At 43.3% G+C, this 26873-nt stretch overlaps 1 protein-coding gene across 1 annotated transcript in view; it reads right to left on the bottom strand.

Moving 5' to 3' along the window:
- The window catches only part of WDR35 (WD repeat domain 35), a 515604-nt gene extending 492374 nt beyond the window's left edge, over positions 1-23230 (bottom strand). The window contains exons 1-2 of the mRNA XM_085610631.1: positions 23090-23230; positions 1594-1711 (exon numbers count right to left, since the gene is read on the bottom strand). Coding sequence (XP_085466757.1) covers positions 1594-1711; positions 23090-23113 — 142 coding nt within the window. The 5' untranslated portion in view covers positions 23114-23230. The remainder of the gene's footprint in view (positions 1-1593; positions 1712-23089) is intronic.
- Between the last annotated feature and the right edge of the window lie 3643 nt (positions 23231-26873).

Genomic DNA, 26873 nt, shown 5'->3' with positions numbered 1-26873 from the left:
ACCATCTGAAGACCCCTGCTAGCTCCAGAACTACTGTCCCATCTCACTGCTCCCATTTCCTGCCAAAGTCCTGGAGAGGGCCATCAACCTCCCACTTACCGAATACTTGGAAAGAAACAACCTGCTGGACCCCACCAATCAGGTTTGTGAGCCAATCACAGCACTGAGACAGCCCTCATCACCTCATAAAACAACATCTGCATCCTACTGGACAGAGGAGAATCAGCCTCCCTAATTCTGCTCGACCATAGTGCAGCCTTCAACACCGTCTCCCACCACACACTCATCAATCGACTGTGCCAGATCGGAATCACAGACAGATGGATAGCATCCTTTCTCATAGGTCCACCCAGAGAACCAGTCTCCCCCACAACCCAAGCACACTTCAAGGCTCATCACTCAGCCCAACCCTCTTCAACATCTACATGACACTATTTGCAGACATCGTCAGACCTCACAACATCAAGACCATCTCCTACGCTGACGATACCCAACTCATCCTCTCGCTCTAAGTGGACCCCACCATGACGAAGACAAGCTTCCACAACTGTATGAAGAATGTCGCAGCCTGGATGAAGAACAAATGCCTGAAGCTCAACATGGACAAAATCGGAGTCCTGATCTTCGGCAGACACACAGCACTCTGGAATGACTCCTGGTGGCCATCGGACGCCCCTTCTTCCACATCGCCGCCAGGTTCTGGAACACCCTACCCCATCACCTATGCACCTCACCCTTGTTGACCCACTTCAGGAAGGGATTCAAGACCTGGCTCTTAGACTAAGACCCACAGCACAGCACCTGGATACCCTCTTGGTGATAAGCCATGCTATATCAGTACCATTTGATTGATTGATAGTATGTTGGCTTTGGAAACTAGCGGAACTGGAAGTCCAAAAGAATTCCCTAAATATTCACATTTGAGCTATTGTTAGGGGGTTGGTAGGAAACTTGTGGACTGAATGTCAGTGGAGCAACCAGAGTGCAGCCAACCAATATGATCTCTGCCTTTGCCTGTGCTGAAGATGCTTTGCAATAGAGCCCAAAGGAAATTATATTAAAAAAGAATTTACGGCATGATACAATCATGTAAAAATCATATGCCTTTAGAGGGAAAATGTCCCAGATACTGAAGTAACGAATGACTCGATCCTGAATCGGATCTTCAGAGGAGTAGTGGGGGGAGGATATATTGTGCGGTTGTCTGTGTGTGCATGAGATGGGGAAGGGCAAAGTGAGGAGTGTGAGACAGAGTGAAAGAGAGAAAAACAAAGAGGCAGTAAGTGGACTATCCTTCAGATGCTAAACTATATTTTGTTCCAGATTTCAATATAGAGTTCCGATCTGCAATCCTTTGTTACTCTGAATTGAGAACAGATGACAGAAATCCTCATGAGAGAACTTTCTACAAATGATCAATATATAGTGTTGTAAGACAACATCTCGTTCTTACAATAACAGGGCGGGACTGTTTAAAAGCAAAAATTGATAAAGACACTGACATTTTTATAAACTTTGTGGTAAATGTGTTTACTTGCCTGAAAAAAATTAACATCGAATGATTGGATACGGTGTGCTTATAACTTTAGCTACCTGTTTGGGTTTCTAATTTTAACACTTTCAGCAGTCCATCCTCTCCACCACAGGCTATAAATCCTTGATCTTTGTTCCATGATATGCATCGGAGACGGACATTATTAGGGATTGCAATCTGCAACAAAAACAAGTATTTTAAAAATAGCATTTTAGAAACTTAATATTACATGTCTTCTTCATTTCATTATATCAGTAACAATTAGAACGCACTTGAGATCACTTTTCCAAAACTGGACTCAGTACATCGTCTGATCTTCTAAGTTTATCTATTGACACTCAGTGATGCTTTTGCACCATTGACAAGACTAAGCCAAGAGACAGTTTTATAAAAAGCTCAATTAATCCATCAGCTATAAACACAAACTCTGGTGTACCTTAGGGGGCTGACAGCCTTCAGCAGCTAATTTGCAAATTTGCTAATCTGCATGCTTGGGAAAGTGCACTTTTTAACTGGCAGAGAAACACAGGTTCTAAAAAGCATGATCCTTGCTTTTTAAAGCAAGTAATCAACATGCGTTAATTATACACAATCTTGGATTTTGCATTTTAACCCAATACAGAATGCTACACTGTGGGGCCGATTACGATGCCGGGCCAAAAGCCTCTGCCAGACACTGACTCGGAACCGACCGTTTTGCGGTCGGCCAACCGGCGGATTGCGCTGCGACCGAGCACTGTTCGGTCAGAGTCCCATTGTTCCCTATGGGAGCTCGTGTTCTGCCCAACAACCGGCCGTAACACATGCTCCTATGGGGAAATGGGATGTTTGCGGAAAACCTGCACCCTGTCGCAGGCACCCCATGGTGCCTGCCACACAGTGCAGGGTTTTACAGGGGGGTCCCTTAGGTGCCCCTTCGGCCATCAACCATCAGGCCGTAGGGTTAAGGGGGCCCTGCCAGGTTCCCCTAAAGTCACTTTCTGACTACCTTTTTGTGTCAGACAGGCGGGCAGGGAAAGGTTGTTGGAAATCCACATCGTAATCCCGTGGGTGGAAACTCTGTCCATAGAGGTGTACAATGCGGGTCCGACCAACACGGTTACTCCGTGAGTTGCTCGGAACTGATTCGGAACAACCGGCCAGTGTACATTCCGACTGTGAACATCGTAATCAGGAGTAAACCGACCAAGTTGGTCGGAAGAGCTCCGACGCGGTCGAGGAGATTCGGACTGTCGGGAAGAGACTTTCCGCCCGACATCGTAATCGGCCCCCAAGTCATTTTTGTCTCCCTGGTCTGCATTCCACAAAGGGTTTCCGGGCATGTCAGGTAGATTTCAAAAACTATAAGCGGCCTTCTTAACCATTATTCATTTTATAGGTATTTACAGTGTATATTTAATGATAACAGGATTCCACAGAGAGTAATCAGATCAAATGGCTTGCCAACAGTTTAGCTATAAACAGCTCATTTGAACTTCATCGAAGATGTACCTTTCTTGGATACATAGGAGGGTTTCATTTTTTAACCAATAGATATCATATGAATTGAAAATTTCACTAAAGCCCAAGCATTTTAAAGGAAAAAAGATGATGGGAAGCCAGTCTCAGTAGAATCTACTCGCGAAAGGAAGAAAAAGTGGCCCTACGGACAGAGCTCCCGCTAGATCTTATTTCAATTTCAAGCATTGAGCAATTTAGGCAGTTACTAAAACCCCACCTTCTATTTGGTGATAAAAGGTACAAAGAAGGTAGCTCCTTGATGGAATGCTCTATTGAATAATTTCTTATGTGGGGTGTTTGGGCTGTCTTCACTCTGATCGGCCCTAATCACTAGAATAGGTCCAACAGTGCAGGGCCGATTGCCCCACACAATAAAAGGATCCCGTATAGCATGTACAGTTGAAGACTATTCCTTGACACAAGCTGAACTGATAGGCAGTTATATTTTTCTTTAATTTCCTTTTCTGTTGCGCATGGTTGTTGGACTTTTTCATGGCAGGTTAGGCTATGACCCTCTGTAGCCCTCTCAAAAGGGTACCTGTTTTATAGATTAAGGACGCACTCCAGACAGCACAAAGGGATTATAGACTTTTGGAACGCCATAATAATTTTCTCTGATTTTTTACTAGTGTTAACTACATCCTCTAAACAAACATTGGCAAAGCCAATAGATCTGGCTTTATAGCACAAGAGCATGTGAACACAGCCAGTTTTTGCGACTGCAACTTCTCGGCCGCCTGGGCCGCGAGAACTGCAGTACTTTGTGGGGTTCTATGGTGCACAGGGCTCAGAACATGCATATGAAGCCCGCAGCGGCAGGCTGGGAGAGTTTCTCACCTGGGCCTGTGACCCCCTTGTGCTCCTGGCAGCTGCTGCTTTTTTCTTCTTTCCAAAATGGATATCACCTGTCTGAGGATTGGCAGCTACTTTTTTAAAGCAACTCAACATCTAATCTACTTCAGGTTTTCATTATCTTTTCTTTTCCTTTACATCAGGGATGTTCCTCCCTTGGTTTCTTTCTGACTTTCTCAATCCATTATGTTTCCTGTCATGTGGTGTTTGATGTAATTTCCTTTTCCTGTTCTTTTATTATTTAAAACCCTCAGTCTAGTTGGAGGGTACATTGCAACAAAGCTGTGTTCCTTTGTCTGCTTTCTTGCTCCCTCCACTTGTTGATCCTGACTCTTCCGTCTTGGGCTTCCTCACCAGGATTCCTGGCTCCTGGTTTTCCCTGTGAAGATTTCATCATCAGCAAGGAGGTGTTTTAAAACGAACTTGTTCCTCCTGTGAAGGTGGCAGCTTCTCAAGGGCACTTACCCATCACATAATCCAGTGTGTGGTTGCACTGTTGCTTCCAGAAACAGTCGCCCTTACCTCGTACACTGGAAGATCTGGATCTGTATTACGGGTATGTGTCCAGCCCTGAACAACTATTTATGCCTGCACAAGTGCTCCTTATCACATGAAAGCCAGTCCTACTAGCTGTGCAAATGATGCGGATAAAGTCCGGGGAGTGCACCAATGTTAAAACGTTATTTTTCCTGGAGGCCTTGTACAGCAATTTTTTGCATGGAGATCTCATTTTAATGAACAGTTGTGTTTAGAACACAGTTTTGCATAATAAAAAGTGTCTCCTCCTGCCCCTTAAGGAACTAAGTGTAACACTGAATCATGTTTAATGAACTACCCGTGGTTTTGGAAAGGGTATTGTGGTACTAAACTCAGAATGACCATTGAGTGAAGGGCAAGGGAGTAATTTAGAGGAAGCCTGTCTACTTTTTTTTAAACATAGTTGGAATCTTACAGTTGAGGCTACTGACCAAGGGTTCTACTACTGTTTCCACTACAGCATCTGAGGGTGTCCCAGTTTCCTCCAAGATCACTTGGCAATCGTTAACTATTGATTCGATCCTGTCCAGCACACAATTACCAGCCGCGTGGATCACTTTCTTGGCCTTTTTCCCCTTTTTGTTAGTACTACCCCCACCTCCCTCCATGGTCTTCCTTTTTGCCATGCGCGTGTAGTACAATAAGAGCTAATAGCAAAGTATGGCAATGATAGCAATGATTGCAGTGGTTTTGTTAGTAGGATAGTGAACGAAGTCCTTGAAGGAGAGTATCTACTCGAAACGGACTAAAGTCACAATGGCACTTAGAGGATGGGTGAATCAAACAGCACAGTACCTTCGTAGAAGACGGGGACTGCAAGAGAGGTGGCCCTGCCCTGCCTCCTCCTGCCCCGGACGGCCACAGACGGCCCGCCCTTTGCCCGGGCTTAGCCCGCGCGCGGTCCCGCGACGCGGGGGTTAGTGCTGGCCTTTAAGCGCCTCCTGGCGCGGTAACAGCGTCGACAGTTCCCCTGCCGCTGGGGCAGCTGGGGATTGTGGTACCCCTCTCCACTCCGCGGCTGCTATGGATGTTAGAGCGGCGGCAGGAGACGGGAACGAAAGCAAGGTGGAAGTAACAGCACTGCGGGGTCCGTAGGACGGAAGAACTGGCAAGGTCCGGTAGGTAACAGCAGGAGCCCGCTCTGCCGGGGTTAGTGCAGGCCTTTAAGCGCCTCCTGGCGCGGTAACAGCGTCGACAGTTCCCCTGCCGCTGGGGCAGCTGGGGATTGTGGTCCCCGTCTCCACTCCGCGGCTGCTATGGATGTTAGAGCGGCGGCGGGAGACGGGTACGAAAGCAAGGTGGAAGGAACAGCACTGCGGGGTCCGTAGGACGGAAGAACTGGCAAGGTCCGGTAGGTAACAGCAGGAGCCCGCTCTGCCGGGGTTAGTGCAGGCCTTTAAGCGCCTCCTGGCGCGGTAACAGCGTCGACAGTTCCCCTGCCGCTGGGGCAGCTGGGGATTGTGGTCCCCGTCTCCACTCCGCGGCCGCTCTGGATGTTAGAGCGGCGGCGGGAGACGGGAACGAAAGCAAGGTGGAAGGAACAGCACTGCGGTGTCCGTAGGACGGAAGAACTGGCAAGGTCCGGTAGGTAACAGCAGGAGCCCCAGGTACTAGAGTGCTGCTGGCTGCTACTATCGCTATAGGTTCCCAGGGATGGGCTAGTCCAAACGTATGGACAGGGAGACTCCAGTGATGTGTGCTGCGAGTTCTCTAGAAGTGTGGACTGGGGATATCCAGGGATGGCTCTTGGTTAACTCCATGTGGAGCACGTTCCTCAATTGAGACATACACCACTACGGTCAGCAACAGCTCTCTATGCACTAACACCCTGCTCTGCCTGGCTCTTCAAAAGTACAGAAGAAGGAGAACGCAGGAAAGATTCCTTACTTTTTAAAAGAACATATACACTTATAAGGATCCTCTGGAAAACTGGAGAGTAAGAAAGTATTTCTTACATTCTTGCTTTTGGGAGAGCCGTCAATTTGCCACAATTTACATCCTTTCGCTGTACAGTGGACTCGCGTTATGGATCTAGAAACTAAGGCACACAAAATATAACCCTACAGCACTCCGCATTTTAACAGTCAGAATGCGCATTTTAGCTGCAAGGACAGACGGAGCCAGACCTGGCATTGCCAAAGCATACACATGCTTCTTACCCGACATACTTCTTCCTAAAGACCAGGGTCCCCTAATTGCTTATGGTCTTGCTCATGGTGGCCCCTGTGCTGCTCTGGGTGAGGATGTGGGGGCAGTGGTGAAGACCCTTGCCCGTTGGGCTGTTCCTGAACTAGGGTGATGGTGGCGAGAGCAGGGGTGGAAGATGGTGCATGAGCTAAGCTAGGGCGCTACGGAGTGGCCACTGCAGCTGAGCCCAGAGAGGTGTGGATGGATGAAGATCATGTCATGTCGCCGCTTCATTCACTATCACATTTGAAATGGCCACATCACGTAGCAGTTAACACTAACTGCTGGGCATAAAGAGTGGGCTACTTTTAAACTTCTACAAAAAATAAGGAAGCTGATTCGACACGACCTGCCAAGTGACTGCCAAGAACAGAATTAACGGTATACCAACATGCAAGCAACAACTGAGAAGCATGCAGCATCCGATTTCATGAATACCTACTATTTACTGCAGATGCACCTCTCCTACTGCCCTAACCTCAAGAGAGGTTTTTATACAGGGCATATCCTAAACTGATATTTCAATGTGCTCTCAAATGTGATGGTAAAGGATAAAGAAGGCACAGGGGAATAAGGTAATTGCCTTAGAGCACACAAATTAGTCAATGATGGAGGCCAGGATTTATCTCAGGTTTCCTGGTTGCACAGTCCAGCCACTAGGTGGGTATCTCTTTATACTGTTTTACATCAAAGGTTAATATTTTGCCTTCAAGTCTCTGTGGAGCTACAGAAGTATACAATATTTTATTTTTAGATCAGGTCTCAAGAAACGCAATAGTCAGATGTTATGATGGCAAGCTATTTTAGTGCCTGCTGGCCTGGTCTGGCAAGAGAGCTAGAGCCGGTAAAGAAGGGTGTTCTGTTCTTTTAGAAAGTTAATGAGCACTATAGATGGTTTTAAATCTTTTTTTATCTTGTCACACTTGCAGTGCGTTCAAAAACAGATCAAATATAAGCTTATATCTTCTTTAAAACTGAAGCTTATTTTATCCTGGAGATTGGGGTTTACAAAATCCTCCAACCTCGAATTCAGAGAAAGAAAAGTAAATTGAACAGTCTGACAATAGTCCTGGGTACAGACTGTTTGAAATTAAAGGTTGTAGAATGTTCGTTTTTTCTAACACACAGTGTTTAATAGTTTATAAATTAACTCTACAAATATTTCAAAATATTTTTCTGTAGTTAGAAAAGCACATTTAAAATGTTGAAGTGTAATCGAAACAAAGGTAAATATGATCAAAACAAATCAGAATACTTTACTTATTGAAGTGAAAATGATAAATAAATACTTGCTGAAACCCGATTTCTACACATTATAGTGTGTACGCTATATAGTGTTATAAGCAAAACTGCACATCAGTGGGAAAGTTTGTGCCCATTTCAATAGAAATATGCTGGCTGTAAATGACAGTGGGCTATCTCATCATGCGTTAGTAATATATTTATTGAAAGAGAACTTTTAAACATGAACTGAGAAACATTCCTGCCCCCACCCTGAAGACAGTGCTATTTGTGAAAAGAAAAAGAACAAATGATGGACGGAATGGTGAACAAATCAAATATTCACCCCCAGTCACAGATCAGGATTTAGTCCATCGGTTTGTGCTCACCACGCCACCCCAGTTTTGACACAGCCATATGCAAATCTGTCCTGACCCTGCTCCCCATGGGAACATCCCAACCCGAGCTGTCAGAACGGATCCTCCCTGGACCGGAAAGCAGCATCCTGGGCCCGGTTTTGGGGTATTACCCCTCATCAGCCAGGCTAGCAGGAATCCAGTGGCAAAGTGAGCATGGGACCCATGTCTTGGCATACCGCTCCCACTTAGGGCGACAAAATCAAATTGAACAAATGATGGACAGAATGCTGACAAATCAAACAGACACCCCCAGTCACAGATCTGTAGAATCCATAATTGTTTTGTTCACCACGGCACCCCAGTTTGGACCCAGCCATATGCAAATCAGTCTTGACCCCATGCGGACAGTCCAGTCCGAACTGCCAGGCTAGATCCTCCCTGGACTGTAAACAAGAATCCTGTGACCGGTATCGGGGTATCACTCCTCATCAGCCAGACTAGCTTGCTATTTGTGAAATAAGAGGCAAATCAGGGGTCATATGTAGCCTATATGTGGGCTAGGTTTTTATTATACATGGAGCAAAGGTTTAGTGTATAAAATCAAACAAAAGGTTTTTGTACAGAAAACATACTGAACTCATATTTGAAGTTGCTCTCATATGTGATAATGAAGAAAAAGGCATCTCGGTGAAATAAAATATTTTCCTAGGATCACACAGTTTGAGACAAGTTTATGGGTTGAGTGCATTAGGAGTGGAGCAGATTATTCAAGTCACTAGGCATGCAGGTCTGTGGTAAACACATTTTAGGATTTTTTGAGGCCTGCTCACACAGACCCCCACAGAAGGGAAGTGTTTCCAGGCAACAGTTCTCATATCTGTTAGAATTTATTCCATTCGGTTTCCTTCAAACAGGACATAACGCTTGATGTAAAAAAATAATTGTGTAAATCTGATGTTTGAACAAGGAGTGTTATTTAGGTTCCTGTGGGCAAACCACTTTTGATGTGTTCCTGAAATGTAAATGAAGTAAAGAAAAGAACTGCAGGGATATCTGTTTTGTGTGGATCCTTATATACAGATAATGTCATTTAGTATAGTTGGTAATGTGCTTTATTTAGAGACTTGCCAACTTGCATAGATGTTCATAGATTTCATCCTACCTTCACATGTAGATGCTGAACATAATTTCTGACTTCATGACATTACTGTACACGCCTCACTAGTTGCCACTACAGTGTATCTCTTTTATGTGAAACTCTTTGAAACATGAGTATGACTTTAGGCTTACCTTCTAATAACTAAATAAACCAATAAAATGTTGTCTGCTGGTTGTGATGCTTGAGATACACACAGTGAGGAACAGCTCTATCGATTACCAGAAACAGAAAGTTGCATCTCTTTGCTGCAGTCTATCAATCTGATAGTTCCAAGAGAGAGGTTTAAAATGATGCTGAACTATGCTTGTTAGACACACCCTATGCATTTTCTCACATGGTCTCTCCTTAAAAATCACATCTTCTCTTACAAAAACCTCTGTCTAATCTTCTTTCCATCGCTCAAAGAACTGTGCATGATCTAAAGCATGCCTGTAGATCTTTGGCCAACGTGCCAACTGAAAGCTACAACATATATAGCAATTGTTTTAGGGTTTTCAATCAAAGACCATAAAGTAAAAAAAGCAAGCTGCTTTTTGGGTAGACAGAATTGGGATAAGTTAATGGCCTAAAATACTCCTTTTTCTAGCAAGACCACTTGCAGAGGACAAGAACCTTTCTTACTCAATCTACCTACTAGCTGCCTTCTAGAAGAAAATTTGGGGTCACCATTGTGCCTCCATTGATTATAAGAGGCTACCTAAATTTTTAATAGAATATGTCCCGGTTCGGTTCTTCCATAAACTCCTACATTTTTTGACGTGGTAGATAGATCTATAGGTTTACTAATTTCATGCATTTTCATGCCATACCTGTATAGCTACCTGCTTGATGCAGATAGCCACATATTAGGAACTGACTAACTGTTTTTTTTCTCCTGTTATCTGTTTTACTTATATGTACTTGTTACGTCATTTTAGACCAGTGGTAAAGAGGAGGTGTGAATCCTATTTGTGCCTGGGCCTTAGTTTAAGGGCTTGCCATTGCGGCATACTTCAGTTGGCCGTGGCCAAGGAAGGCCCTCATGTACCATTTTTTTCTGTCATTCCCATTCCTGATATACCCTTAATAATACAAGGGAAAATGTATGCAGGACGTAGGCAATTTAGAAAATAAAATACATTTGAAAACCAACCATAGAATAATTACATTAGTCTTCAGACTACAGATGCTACATGGACTAATTAATTGACCCCATCCCTGTGAATCATTTGAGAAGCCAAGAGTCTTATGCCATCTCTTTGTCCTGAGGCACCCTCACGTCTTTATTAACCTGTTCATGTTTTGAGCACTTTATTCTACATGAATATTACTGTTATTATTCGCTAAATTGTGTGAATAGTTTGAATCTAATGTAATTTTCTATGGTATTTTTCAATTTATTTTATTTTCTAAATGACCTAAGTCACGCCAACAAATGTTTAAAGCGCATATATTCCTGGTTAATGTACCAGCAAACGTCACATGCAATTATATTTCGGTTTAATGGACCACCTGTGGAGACCAGTTGCATTCATATATTCTTTTAATTTCTACTTTTCCAAAATATGTCTATGGTGAACCATTGTTGCTTGATATAGATAGCTATATATATATATAGATAGATATATATATACACACACACACACACACACACACGTCTGCATTCAAGCTAAAATCTGAGCATTTGTTGAAATATCATTCACTCTAGCAGGGTACATTCGTCCTGAGACATCAGTCACCTTACGGGGTGCATGGTTGAGATCCATCGATAACAAGGAAAACACCTAATTTTGAATTGCACAAGAGTATGCAACAGGGATCATGGAGGTTATCAGGCTGTAAGAAAAAAAGTGGATCCACCCAGTAAGTCCAAAATTTAGAAACATTCTTAAATAAAAGGGTTGGGATACCACTTGGCCCTGCATCATCAGTGGAACTAGAGTTATATATCCGCCCTTCCACTTTCCTTCTGCAACGAGTACCTCATTAGTGTTAGGAACAGAGGAATGGTTCTCTAATAAATAAGGATGCATCTTTGTTACCTATAATAATGTAATTTCTTCTATCCAGACATCCTGCAAGACATAATTTGAATTGTTAACCACAGGTGGCTTATCTAAGGAGTTAACAAATAGCTAAAACATATGTCGATCCCCCAATGTACAGACTTAATAGATAATACCCACTGGCTGTAAGCGAATTCTCTTTTTTGCAGCCCACACCACAATCTTAAAATATTTCTTTTTTTTTTATAGACCAGCTGCCAGATTGTTGCGACCTTGTGGGCTCTTTATTTCGAGGTACAACACTAAACTTCAGTTGGGCCCCTTGATTTCCTTAAAAAAGTAGAACTGTGTGAAGGGCAGAACTGAGTAACATGGCTAATTAACACCATTCCCCAATATATCGTAGCATGGGACTACGTCTTTCAGCTGTGTTACGCATCTCCTGTGCAGCACTGTTATAGGCTGGTGTTACCGGAGATCTCAATGAATAACAGATTCACATCCCTTTTGATCTGCTTCATACCATCTACTCCTACCAGTATTCTCACCTACAGTGGCTTGATGCCCCCAGTGAATGAGAACAAAAAGTGTCATCATCTGGGGCTTAATAACACTCTGTACTTTAGACTCTATGCTAAAGATGGAGCACAAATAAACAAGCACTGGCAAAACCAACAGACCTAGTTTACATGTTCTCAGGCGTGCAGTGTACGCACATTTGAGCTGGCAGGAGTGGACAGAGGGGGCTGAAACAGAAAAATAGTCCCATGTGCAGTTCCCTGGAATGGAGGCCAAATGATACACCCAAATAGCCAATGCATCAGACGAGAGATGAATGATTCACTGGGCTTCACAAATTAGAGATTGACAAAGTCTCAAGTCAATGGCTGAACTAGAATGGTCAAAGAAAGCCAATGGTTAAAAGGGCTGACCCAAAGCCTGCTCTATGTATTCTGTAAACGATAGGGTTGAAAGCTGTGCTGGCAAAACAACAACCTAAAACGGGGCAATGAGATGAAAGTATAATCTAATACGCCAAAGTGAAAAGGTGAAATGAATGAGATCATCAAGAGGTGAACGACCATTTTAAAACCTGCAAATTAAGTAAACAGTGTATAAATAATAGATAATGTCCCAATTCATCAAGATTTGGCAAAAGCGTGGCGGGACCGTGAATTTTCCATTATCCACTTGCCCATCCATCATAAGTTTAATGAGGACTGGAAAGATCAACTCGATATTTCATCATCACTCTCCAAAGTGTATCCACCAACTGCTCCACATGTAACCTTCCACAAATGCATCTAGAAAAAAACAATGTACTTACAAACACAAGGGGGGCTGAGTGGTTATGGGACCCACCCTGCAGAAGACCCAATGGAGTCTGAGTGTTACAATCAAAGTATCCACGCCCAGCGATATGTAATTTAGAAGACAACTAAAAACACAAACAAGCTGTTGTAGTTTTATATAGCGTTGATCAAACCTGGGAGCATGAGAGTGCTGTACAAAGATTACAATTACACCCTGAATAAGTACAACCAATGTTGATTAAAAGACCTTAACACACTGAATCATGTATACAGTTTCAAAAAGTAAGACTGGCATAGAAAATCGATACACAGTTTGGTGTGATTCACTGACAACATTTAAGGGTACATAAACATAAATTGACAACCATCCAGTTTGATGCCCATATATATGAAATGTAGAGAATATGAGCAGAAAAACCCTACACCTTGTGTGGAGAAAGTAAGTTCATCGTGCTGAGTTTAGGGGAGACAGCACAACATAACTGATCTACTATGTAAAGTGCACAGGTTTACTGTGGACCAGGTCTGCATTATGAAAATATCACCAATCAAATAAATCTAAAATGAACACAGCTAATGTATTTAATGAGCTGCAGTCTCGATCCACATAAATCGGTGCACTTGGGAAAAACTTGTAGAAATAAAAATGGGTTATCCCACTGATATGGAATCACGATCACTATGTAAAAGGTACTTCTGAGAGCAATAATAAAACACGTTTTAGCATTTGTAATCCTCACTGGAACAAATATTTGAAAAAAATAATATTTTATTGGGGGATGGGTGGGGGACAGTTCTGTGATTGAATGCATGCAGAAGACAGATTAGCAAATTTAGTACAAATTACTGAAATATGCACAGCAACCACGCCGCTGCAGCACAGTCACCCGTTTCCTCCGCAGACGCCTGGATAATGTTTCCTCCCCTTTGTACGATAATGTACATTTCCAGCAGCATTGCCTCTTGGTTCCTTCTGCTGCAGCCACTGGCGCTACTCAAATCTACCTGCTGCTGTTCCCACTCGAGCACTGTAACAAGGTGCAAGAATTAGGGGATTTCACCCAAAAAGTGAATGGTTTACCACTGGAATGTCTAATGTTAGTCCAGGACAACAGGGTCAAATCTATTCCAATTGCTCTGCTACCACCTCTATTGGAAATTAAGAGGTCCATGGACTTGCTGTATTTCCCCTGGAGATTTCGGTTATTTGAAACAACTGAAAACTCTGCGGAAGAATAGGGATTAACTAGGTAAATCACATGTGTAATTAGCACAGGCCTCGAGAGGTCTACTCCCCCACTCGCTATGGTGGCAGGTGTTCTGTTCCCTCAGAAAGTGAAGAAGCAGTAAAGATGCCTTTAAATCTTGTTTTTATCTTGTCACATTTGCTCTGTGGCCCTTGAAAACAAGGAGAGGGGCTCTACAAATCCAGAGGGACAGAGCTACTATGTAACTTGAAAGTTAAAACCTTTTGCACACTTGGTCATTTACTCCTCACTCATGCCAATCACCATCTGATGCATCAATGTTCCCCCAAGATTAAACTAAGAGTCTCTAATAAGAGTATACAAGCACTATTGTGCGTATTTAATAGATCAGAAGCTCAAATAGGTAAAAATGTATAATACAAATACAAATCATCACAGACAATTAAACATCACAAATAATTAGACATTTTGAATATCAACAAAACCATGTATACAGATACACACGAATTATTAAAAACCTAGATTCTCCTATACACATCAATTGCAAAATAAACCACCCCACTGGACAGGAAACTACCAGACAATAAAATTTGTCTTGCAACTGTTAATTTGAACACTAATGTAAACAGCACCCAGCAGGGGAAGAAATTCCCTGTCTTTTTCGTTCTTGCTGCGTTGACACGTTTCGGTGAAGTTGTCTGAATGTACCCACCTTCCCCAAGACTAACCGTTATCTTTCCTTATCCAAGTTATACATTGATAAATATAAAAACGCTGGTGCCGCAGCACTCAGGAAGGAAAAGCTTCTCTGTACAATTTCGAGATACACACTTCAGTAATGTGGATCCAGATTCTTTATTTTATCCTTAGTCTCCTATTTTCTTTATCCCTTTGTGCTGGTTATTCTTTGTTTTTATTAGATATAGCGAATAGTGCGATTGTTGTGCACCCAGCTTCAATTAAAACACCCCCTTCTATGTAGGCGAGTGAGAAAACTCTTCCAACATGACACCTGGAGCGCGTCAATATGTAAGGCTTGATAAATCCTTTTGCTTCTTACTCGAGGGTCTCTCCTTGGTCATGTTTCACAAATAAATGAGACATTTGCTCTGTGTTCAGAGACAGAGGTCAGAAGTCAGGTTACATCTTCTTACAATTACTTTACCTTCTCCGACTGTAGAGTGCAAGGATTTTGTAAAGGAACTGTGTGACATGTTATGCAAAGAGTGTGAAATGAAAGGTTTTATGGTGTCATGTTTTTTTCAAGCGCACATTTAAATGGCTAATATGTGAACTGTACAAACATTTCAAATTATATTTAAATACTTATGAACGCCTATTTTTTGTAATTGTGTGATAAGAAATATTTTACTAGGATGAAAAGAAATCAGGACACTTTATTTGGTGATATGCAATTGATAAATAAGTTTGCTGAAACCCAATTTCAACAGATTATTGTTTATACAGGATGTAGGTTTACCAGTAAAACTGTAGGTTAGTGGGAACGTTTTTGGTCATTTCAATGGTAAAAGTACTGTCTGTAAATGACAGTGTGATACCACATCATGATTTAATAATATATTTATTAAAAGTGAGTTTTTACACACGAACTGAGAAACACTGCTGTCCCTGTCCTGATGGTAATGCTATTGGAGAACTTTAGGCAAATCTGGGATCATGTATACCCTATATGTGGGCTCCCTTCTTATTATACATGGAGCAAACCCTCAGTCTATTTAATCAAACAGCACAAATGCTGAGCTCAGATATTTGAATGTTCTCTCAAATGTGATAATGAAGAAAAAGGCCTCTGTAAAATAAAATATTTGCCTAGGATCACACAATTTGAGCCCAGTTTACATGTCAAGTACATTACAGTTAGGTAGCATAAATTATTCAAATTACTAGACCTCCAAGTGTAGTAACATTTGTATGACTTTTTACGGCCTGTAATGCTTCATCCACTAACTCCCTAGTTCTCAGTGGAACATCAGGGTTCCTCTCGGAATACCTGCTAAACTCTTCACCAACTTAGATAGCTCCATGATTGTGGACATACTGGATGTGGGTATGCGACACTTGTAATGGGGCCAAATGTGGCCTATCTGGAATGACAAGGATCATGCAAATATCACAGACTGATCATGTTTCCCCTAGAGATTCTGGTGCTACATGCAACCGAAATCTCTGGAGAAAACGGCGAGGGACAATGAGGACTTATCAAGCAAAATTAAACCTGGAATTACTGATTTCCTGGTAATTCCTTATTTCTCATGGATTCTCAGAGTTCAACCTGTAATACCTGTGAAATACACACCCCAGGAGTTAATGGGACCTCCAGTGATACCAATACAGCTGCACAACGGAGTCCACGTAATGAGGCCCCCTGTAAGTAATCATAGTCAGCAACATGGGAGGTATATTCCTACTGCTGGCTTCTCTGGCTCTAATGCTGATGATAATGCATCTAAGATCACATCTTGGAGTTCCTAATGTACATTAGCTCTCTGTGTAGTTCATGTGGGCCCCTTAGATCCCCATGCTTCGCTGGGCCCTTACCCAAGTGTGCTGCTGGAAAATCAGCATCTCCCTGGGCTGCTAATGCACCAATCAGCTTTCTGGACTGCCGCCGAACTGATCAGCTCCATAGTCTGCTACTTCACATACCAGTTCCCCTGGCTGTGGCTCAACTAGTCCATTCCGTTTACAGCCTATGGACCCATGAGCTAACTGAGCTGCCAATAGACCAATCACCCCCCTGTGCTCCTGATCGACCCATCACCTCCCTGGGCTCCCGCTGGACACATCACCTCCCCAGGTTGCCGCTGGGCCCATCAGTTTGCTAGGCTGTGGCTTGACTATTGAACTTCCTGGGCTGCGGTTGGACCAATCAGCTCTTTGGGCTTCTGCAGAACCCTTTAGCTCCCTGGGCAGTAGTTGGACCCATTCACTCCATGGCCTGTAGCTGGACCCAGTCACTCCATGGCCTGTAGCTGGATCGATTAGCACTCTGGGCTGTAGCTGGAACCATCACCTCGCTAGGCTGTAAATGAAGCCTTCAGTTACTTAGGCTGCAGCTAGACATTCCCGGGCACGGCTGAACCATTGAGCTCTGTTGGCTACTGCTGGACTCATCACATCCATGGGCTTCTGCTAGCACATCAGGTCCTAGGCTTCTGTTGGAGACTCAGTGTCTGGACGGATATGGGAATTATCAGTTCCCTTAGCTGTCGCAGAACTTATTAGCTCCATGGGGTGCCACTAGGTCCATTAGGCTACCATTGGATCCAACTGTTCCCTTAGATGTAACTGCCCTATCATCTCCCAAGGATGCTGCTGCTACACCCACCATTTCCCTGGGCTGCTGTTGAAGCAATTTCTTGTTGACATGCTGCTGGACAATCAGATCCCTGGACTGAAACTGAACACATCAGCTCCCTGAGTTTCTCCTGAACCCTTTTGCTCCCTGGGCTGCGGTTTGACCTTGCCCCTCCCAGGCAGGGTAGATGGAACGTTCAGATCACTAGATATGAAATGGATCGTTTGGCTCTGTAAGCTGCAGCCTCATCCAGTTATCAACTGGAACATTTAGCTCCGTGGGTGATGATGGAATACAGTCCCGGGAACTGCAACTGGACCAGATACCTCTCTGTGTTGCTGTGGCTGACACAGCAGCTTCCTGGCCTACTGCTGGCCACAATAGCTTCAGGGTTACAACCAGGCCATACATGACTCTGGACCACATAGCTCTCTGGATCTTTTAGCTCTCTGTTCTGCCGCGGGATCTCTTAGCACACCAGCCTGATGCTGCACACCTGGCCCATCTTTGCTGCAGGCTAATCACATCTCAACACACTCTGTTGTTACTATCACTTCAGCTCTTCCAGGTGCTTTGCCTGCTACTGGACAACTCATTTCCCTGCATTACTTTTGACTCCTAAATTATTTTTGATGGCGTTGAGCGAGTCTGCAGCCCTGCACAATACTGTTTACCACTTAGTTTCCCGTGTTTCAGCCGATGCTCAAGGCCCCGTCTACTGCTTTACTGTTCAGACCTGTGCAGCCTCTGCTGCTAGCCCTTCAGCTGATTGCTCAGCCTCCTTTGCTGCTACTGACCCTTCGACTGTCCTACTGCAGCTGGTCTCTAGCAGTCTTGGAGGCTGCTGACCCCTCACAGTGCCATTAGAATTATGCAGGAATAGATAACTACATTATTCTGCGTGGTTGACTAAATTCGGTTGCAAAGGAAAAGTAAAATGTAGAAAGGATAAATGGTAGTAAATACCAGACGTAGCCTTGAAGTATATATTTAAGTAGAGGTTTATTAGTCGATCACCAGATGGTACAAGGTAGTTCAGTAGATGATGTTAGTCAAGATGATGACCCCACCAGGAGCAGCATGGTTGCTGCTCAGCCCACTCTCTCCAACTGTCACTCTCTCCACGCAAGCAGGCACACCAACATTCCACTCTCTCTCTCATCAGGCATTCCAACATTCCACGCATCCATCACATTCATTCTGGCTGAGCAGCTAAGAGGGGAATGCACTTAAGGGAATTAAGGTACAACATATCCCCTTCCCTTGGCAACAATAAACAACAATAATTGCGACATTGCAGCAAAAATAAGAATAAGTATGCATGTAACATCGCACACAATAAATAAGAAGAATAAATATGAAAATGCAGTGAGATAGAAGTAAGGGATGAGTAAATAGCACAAAAGCAACAAGAATGAAAGAAGAGTGGTAGTTAGCAAGGATTCAAGTTCAAAACATACAAATAGCACTTCCCCTTCCCTTGGGAAAAACAATAGAACAGGTTGGAACCTTGCATGTAAAACATTCAAGTGTGATTAAAGTGAAAAACAGAATATAAGTAGATAATAACAGAGATTAGAGAAGGCAGAACAAGTAAAGGGGGTAAAAAGAAGTGCAAAGCGGTAGCGTAACTGACAGCTGGGGGAAAAGAAAAAAAAAAAAAAAAAAGTCTGACACCCCAACTACATTTCTACACACAGCACCATAGAGGAAATAGTGCGGGACTAGGAGAGTGAAGAACCCCGGGAGATGTTTAGCACACCTAATATACTAATACATTAAATAAGAGCCCCGAGAGATGTAAATACCTATACACTCATCCTCTTTTGCACGCCTCATGTACTAAAACATTAAAGCACCTCTGAGAATAACAAACTAAAGAGTGGGTACATGCCCATTGCGCATTACAAACAAAGATGGGTACACTGCCCATTGCGCATTTTAGTTAAAGATGGGTACACTGCCCACTACACGTTTTAACTTAACTAAAAAGGAGTACACTGCCCGTTACTTATTTCTAAAGAAAATGTGGGTATACTGCCCATTGCGCATTTTTCACCAAAGATGGGTACACAGCCCACTGCGCAAGTAATCACTGATAGATAACAATCTAAAGGGTAATGCAAGCGTAACACTACTGCTAGGCACCAAAGACTGTGTAGGGTGAAATCAGTGTGAAGGGTGTGCGCACCACCCCCACCGAAGAATGAAACTAGTGTAAGAAGACCAGCTCCTAAACAACAAATACCCTAAAGAAAATGCCAGATACCCCGAAAGTATCTACATCAGGAAACATCAAATAAGGCAAAGCGTAACTCTCTATGAAGTATCAACCGCAACCATAATATAAAAATCATGAAGAGTGAAAAACTCACTACTGTGCGATGTCACTAACATTGTGAAATAACTAATGAAGCATACATTACACATAAAGAAAGCATAAAACTTATAAAGTAACCACAGTGCAAAACACATGTCAAGAAACACTGTCCATTGAAACACAATAAACTAAAACAAATAAAGTTGTCACCGTAGTTCCACTTTTAAAGGTACTTCTCTGCAATAGTACCAAATCATCCAGACTCGAAACATACAGCGTTTGTATTACTGTGTGTGCTTCAATGGTTGGCTCTCTGTTTCCTTATTGAAAAAAAAATGCTTAAATCAGATCACCAACGCGACTGTTCACCAATGTGACTGTTCAATACTCCGCACTACTCGATTTCTGCTGAGCTGACAAGCATTTGAGGAATTAACAGGATACGATGTCCTGATGTTTTTCCGTAAAAAAAAAACTTTATTGTCCTCCAAAAGAAACAAGCGTGGTTGGCAGCGTGGTCCGCTGAATGAACAGCAGAAGGCAGCGCGGCTGATGCTCCTGGCTCTGGTGGAAACGCAATATGGCGGCACGCTTCATGACGCAGTGCCGGATGGCTCACAGTACGTCCATGCACACAGGCGACAAGGAGCAGCTCCGACAGGCATGGAAGCAGAGACGCTTCACGAGGGAATGCAGGTGAGCTCGAGCGCGCTGAGGAATCCACGTGCAACATTTTCAAATGGCAAACAGCAACGCGCTTTACTAACGGCTGACACCCTCATCAAGACTCAAAGTTTAAAAACTAACACGGACAAAAACTCACCCAAGACATAGGTATAGCGCCATACTTGCCCATGCCTCAAGACACGCAACACTTGTCCAGTAGCGAAAATCTGGTGGAAGGCAAATGCTGTCAAGTCAGTTGAATTACACAAGCAGCTATAGTAGACGGAGCCCGTCGTGTCAGTCAGTCTCCAAACACCGTAAACTAATTATCCAATGCCACACTAATCCATGGTGATAGCCGCAGCTCTGCTAGAACAAAGATGAACGGTGTCTTCTGAAATAAGATAACTGACATCAATTTTCCGAGTGGATGGTGGTCTCATCACACCAATAGATAATACAGATTGCCATATTCGTTTCAAAAGATTGCAGATGAGAGTATCTCCAAATGTTTGAACACGCTGCAAGACTCTGCTGAAGCCAGTAGTTTGAAGATCATGAAACATTTTCTTTTTTTTTTCTCTCTTTTAAGTTCACAGTTCGGTAGGCAGGATTCTGAAAGTAAGCCAGTCTTAAACATATATTGAATAACGCTGTATCTATTTTCCTTTAAAGAATAAATCCACAAATATGAGGAATGTGAAGCGCCCTGGGTAGGCTGTCCAGATGGTGAAGGACACTGGTGGGACCTGCGAGGGCGTTATTTTCCTTGCTTTTTAAAGTTGCTTTGCTTAGAGTAGTTTCTTGTACAAATAAAGTTCTGCATAAATCACATTATCTTCACCTTCAGTAGCCTTGTCACGCAGGGTTTCTTCCAGATCGTCGCCAATGTAGAAAGGATAAATGGTAGTAAATACCAGACGTAGCCTTGAAGTATATATTTAAGTAGAGGTTTATTAGTCGATCACCAGATGGTACAAGGTAGTTCAGTAGATGATGTTAGTCAAGATGATGACCCCACCAGGAGCAGCATGGTTGCTGCTCAGCCCACTCTCTCCAACTGTCACTCTCTCCACGCAAGCAGGCACACCAACATTCCACTCTCTCTCTCATCAGGCATTCCAACATTCCACGCATCCATCACATTCATTCTGGCTGAGCAGCTAAGAGGGGAATGCACTTAAGGGAATTAAGGTACAACATAAAATAACATACATGCTCTCAATATCAAGTACCCCCCAAATAGGCAAAGAACAACCTGAAACATAGGCCCCCGAGAGATAACCCGGAAACCCACTTTGTAGACCAATACCGTTGCCAACGCAAAGGTGCCCATAAAACCGACCTCCTCCTCTTCACACACAACGCTGCCCCATAGATCAGGTCCCTACGCAATTGTCACCCATCCACTCCTCTTTCTAACATACCCTTTGGTAGCAAACTCAAATGCTTTTACACCTTTGACCTCTCGGACAACCTTGCTATCTCCATCTACAACAACAGGAAAATCATGTTCCATGCCAATGACACAAGTCTGGCCAATATCAACCTTATTTAGCCCCGCCTCAAGCCCTCCGACGATCCTCCACGCTCCCCTTCTCCGTTCATCCCCAACACCCGTCACCCACTCCCCACACATTATGGTCCACCCAGGCAACACCTTCTCACTGGACTCCACTGCAATCCGATGTGCCCTCCCCCCCACTCAACCCATTGTTCACCGCCAACACCAGACAGAAAACACCCCACATCATCTTAAATCAATGCTTGAACCATGTATGTCCCTTGTCCAACGGCTGTATTTGTCCTGGTCGCAGCTATTGATGCCAATATCTGAACATAACTACTATATCCTTTAACTCGCTGTCGCCCGATCGTCGCCAGTGTTTGAAGGTGAAATCCAGCAATATCCACGAGGTAGGAAAACACAGAAGACGGCACTGTGGAGTTTTCTCATTATTTTATTAGCGCTTCACAAACAGGTACATGAAGAACCCCAAGTGTACAGTTAAAGGAATAAACGGCCCTCAATATATACATGTGAGCCAGATTCAAGCAACAACCACCCACGAGCCCCAAACTAACGTGTCCTTTCAAAAGGTAACAGCGCGTCTCTACTACCCACTTCATATGTAAACAATAACCACTACATTCACGCACGAGGATACCAGATGCCTCGTGCGCTCGCGAGTATGTAACAGTACCCTTGAATCATGCTACTTTTGTATAGCGCTCTGATGCCTCCGCGCTATATAATAGCATAAATGAATAAAGAGATAGATAAAAATGGAAAGGCAACTGGCATGTGATGCAAATAAAGGCAATTTCCTTTTCTGTTGCGCCCCCTCGGTTCCCCGTGACCCCTCATAACACGCTTGCTTTTGCAATACGCACAGTACTCTGATGCTTATCCATCCTGATGCTGCAGGTGGGCCCTCCGCTCGCAGTAATGCTGACCTGTCAGCTACATAGTCAGCTCTTTGAAACAGAAGGGCGACTTGAAGCGCCACGTACAAAAGCTATTGTTTTGCACCTAAGCTGTGTGCACTTCAGCTATTCCACTAACCGCTACTGAGGATTTGTGTTCTGTGCTGCTGCAGTACTCTGTTGTACCTGCTGCTCAGCCAGTGTGAGTGTCAGTTGGGTATGGGCTGAGCAGCAGGGTGGCTGCTTCTGGTGGGGTTCCTTGTTTTCACCTTGTAACTACTTAATAAAGAATCCAACTAATCTACGCATGGAGTCAGGACCATCTTTTAGATTACAACCTACTGAACCATTTTCCTCGGCTGCAACTCTGTGTGTTGATTTTACCCCCAACTGTGCTGCTTTGCCCTCATTCCCTGTGCATCTTCCCCGAGGCAGCCATCCACTGCTTGTGCTGCTTCTACCTTTCATATCGTCCTAGTGTAGCTCCTGCTCAGGCACTCACCTTCTTGCTCAAGTAGATAAACATCCTTCGCTTCCTCTCTGGATCCTGTCTAGGGTGCCTGGCGTAATAGCGGTGCTTACAGACTCTGCTTGCAGGTAACTGCCATGACGCTCTTAACTCCGCCCACCTCAATGCGTCCCTGTAACCAGGTTACTGAGGCCGCCGGAAGTGATGTAGGGATCGCTACGATTTCCGGTTGTTGGGAGATCTTAGTTGGTGGCAGTGTTTTGTATTGCGCACGCGCATTAAAGCTACCGCCGTTTAACGGAGAAAAAAATAACTCCAAGTAATGAAATATTACTATGTTTGGCTGCTGTTTAAATAAAGAGCATGGCAACCCACATTAATAATCTATGACGTTTATTATGCAAACAAAGCACAACTTACCACAATTACAGAACGCGGAGGAAACCATTCTATATGCATTCTGCAGTCTATTGGGTGAGAAATAAAGAGGTACATGGTTTAAATTGTAACGTAGTATTTATCCAGCGCCTGCTAACCCAGAGTGTGGCCCACTGACGCTGCACAGTGCACACCGTGTGGATGTGTGGTTAGAAGGATGTTGCTGCAGTTACTTTTCATTAATCTTCCTTCATTAACCTTAGCCCTACATGTTCTTGTCACAGTTATTACGTGAAGTCAAATCGCCAGTGCTTGAAATAGAAAAATAGAAAAGCAGATTCACTATACAAGAGTGCCTACTTGCTTTCGAAAAGTGCTGGTACGCTACCATTAAAATCATTGCATATCTTCTGAGAAGTGCAAGTACTCTCCCTGTCAAAATAAAGAAGTGCAGGTATGTTATGACTATATGTATATGTCCCTCCTAGGACACCGTTTCTGTTTATGCCTTACAGTGTCCCTGCGCGGACACCATACCACCGGTGAGGTCACCAGCTGTGAACTATCACGATGACAGTTGACAGCGGATCACCGAACTGACTGGGAGTGCGTAAGCTCCGATCTTTGTAGGAGCCAGTGTTGGCGCATTTAAATAAAAGAACTATCTTCAACTTCACATCCGTGTATGGCGTTCTTCACAAAGTGGCGACGAGCGCCAACACAGAACCCACGGAAATAAAAAAATATGTATGAACTGAAGCAGTCGGTCGTGGCAATTCAAGTTAAGAATACGAAATTGTAAAGAGTTTACGAGGTAAACGATGTGCCACTGAAGCTAGTAGAAGATACTTCAAGAAATACAAGGTCAGAAATCTGTAAAAGAAGAAGCAACTGAATCTTCTACAAAATACAAGTGAGGAAAAAACTTTGTGCAACCTTGCGTGAAAATCAAAGAAAAATAGGGTACTCTATCGTTTGAAATAAGCTTTTCACCCCTTGTAAAGAAATACTCATATAGCGTAAAACGGAAAGCAACTGCCGTATGCCAACTGTCAAATTCAACGGAAATCATCTGCGGTAACTGTCAGCTGTTTACAACGTCAGCACGTCAGTCTACAGCAACGACGTAGCGGCCATCTTGAAATTTGCATGAAGGGTAAACTCAAGTCAGCGGTCTAGTTTACGTGACCACAACATCGGCGCCATTTTTAACCTTGAAATAATTAACACGCACCCAGCTCTAAAACAGTAAGGAAATTATCTTTTGGCAAGTGGATGATAACAAAAATTATACAGTGCAATAAGATTACATGCTTAAAGTGTGAGAGACACTTGTTTGTTAAAAAAAAGGTAAGAAAAGAATTTGAACTGCAATATACACTATGATAATCAAGCGCTAGTAAGCTGTCAAGTAAGGCACAAACCAACACAGTCGCATAAACCCCCTCAGCCGCAGTCAAGCTTTAACAACATAGGAGTTTATTTAAAAAAACATATTCAGATTTAAAAGTCTAATATACAAGTTAATATGGCTTCTGGTTGTGTATGGAACCTTTCTCCACCTGAAACATTCCTACGTGCTGGGGGTGAACCTACCCTCCAGTGGGAAGAATGGAGGGAGTATTTCCTAAATTACATATCTACATTAGAAGAAGATGAAGAAGTCAAGGTAGAAAAAAATACAAAATGCTCATGCATTGCTTAGGAGCAGGAGGAATAAAGGTATACAATGCAATCAACAAAAATATTAGAGCAGAAAATCAAGGTGACATGTTTACTAACGCCATAGATGATCTCAACACATATTACAAACCAACAGTTTGCGTTGGAGTAGATCACTATAAATTCTTCCATAGGAAGCAAGGAGAAGAAGAATCAATTGATGATTACGTGTCTGCGCTCAAAAATCTTGCAATAAATTGTCATTTTGGTGCACTCCACGACGAGTTTATAAGAGATCAAATAGTGATGCAGAGTTCAAACTCTAACATCCAAGACAATTTGTGGGCCAAGGGCGAGTACCCTCTGCAAAACATAATAGACATTGCAAGAAAAGCTGAGCTCACTGGACGTTGCGCTAAAGCAGTCCTATCGTAGAATAAAGGAAAAAAAGAAGGAGACACCGTAAGCAGGGTGTCAGACCAAAAGAACTACAACAAGCAGAATTGGAACAAGAGAAACTATAAACCAACATACAAAAGAAATGAAACAAAGAACTGGGGGCACTGTTACAGATGTTTAAGCGTATCACACATGGCTAATGACCCTAAATGCCCCGCACGTGAAGTGAAGTGTACACATTGTGGCGTAAAAGGACATTTCGTCAAAGCCTGTAGTAGAAGGAGGCCACAAATGGTGAAAGTAGTGGAGGGAGCATAAGATAATAACCAGAACGCTTCTGACGATGACGACATTAACATGTTTATACTGAACATCGATGAAGAACAAAGCAGCGATTTCAACGAAATGGGTGCAACTAAGACAATGACAAAGACAAGAAAACCTATATGCTGCATGACTATAGGAGGCGTGGAAATTAACATCGTTGCAGACTCTGGATCACCATATATAATAGTTAACGAGGGAGTCTGAACGGAAAAATTCAAACCAAGCATCGGAGGAAAACTTGAAAAATCTGACATAAAAATCAGATCGTTCACCGGAGAGCCCATTGACGTATGTGGCTATAGAAAATTGAATTTCATATATAAAGGACGAGAGTCTGAAGGTAATCTTTATGTTTCAAAAGTGGGGTAATCAGTGCTAGGATGGATGGATCAAGGTAATCTGGGTATCATCCTTCACCCCAGCAAAAATGAACCGGTGTTGAGTTTGTTTGACAACAGTGACTATGCTAAATCTCTACTCAAAAATTTCCCAAAGTATTTAGTGGAGATGTGGGAGTGTTAAAAGGATATCAACATAGAATCAAACTAAAGCCAGTAACAACCCCGGTGGTACACAAGGCGAGAAACATCCCATTTGCAATAAAGGATGAAGTAAAGACCCAATTAGACAAACTTATGGATGAAGGAATAATTGAAAAGGTGGAAGCATCTGAATGGGTCGCACCACTTGTCGTAGCAAAACGACCCAATGGCAAGTTGAGACTCTGGTGCCGATTCCGATCCGTTAAAAATATTCCCCGTACGAATCGTATCCAGATTTTTTTACGTACGAATCGTACAAGTCCCGTACAAACTGGCAAGTACGATTCGTATGTTAAAAAATCCATACGAATCGCATTGGGAAAATTCCCTGACACGTCCCCCGACGGGAAAAAGTGTCCGACACGTCCCCCGACAGTTTTACGTACGAATCGGTAAACTGAAGTCCGAGCGCGCAAGTACGATCCGTCCCGTCCGTCCGAATGCACAACCATATGGAGCGAACTCCCATAGCAACCATGGAGACGTCCAAACATTTGGCCGCATACGTG

This window comes from Triturus cristatus, chromosome 6 (genome assembly GCF_964204655.1).
Source record: "Triturus cristatus chromosome 6, aTriCri1.1, whole genome shotgun sequence".
Lineage (NCBI taxonomy): Eukaryota > Metazoa > Chordata > Amphibia > Caudata > Salamandridae > Triturus > Triturus cristatus.
Note: the sequence above shows the minus strand (reverse complement) of the source record. Positions and strands in the feature narration are given on the sequence as shown.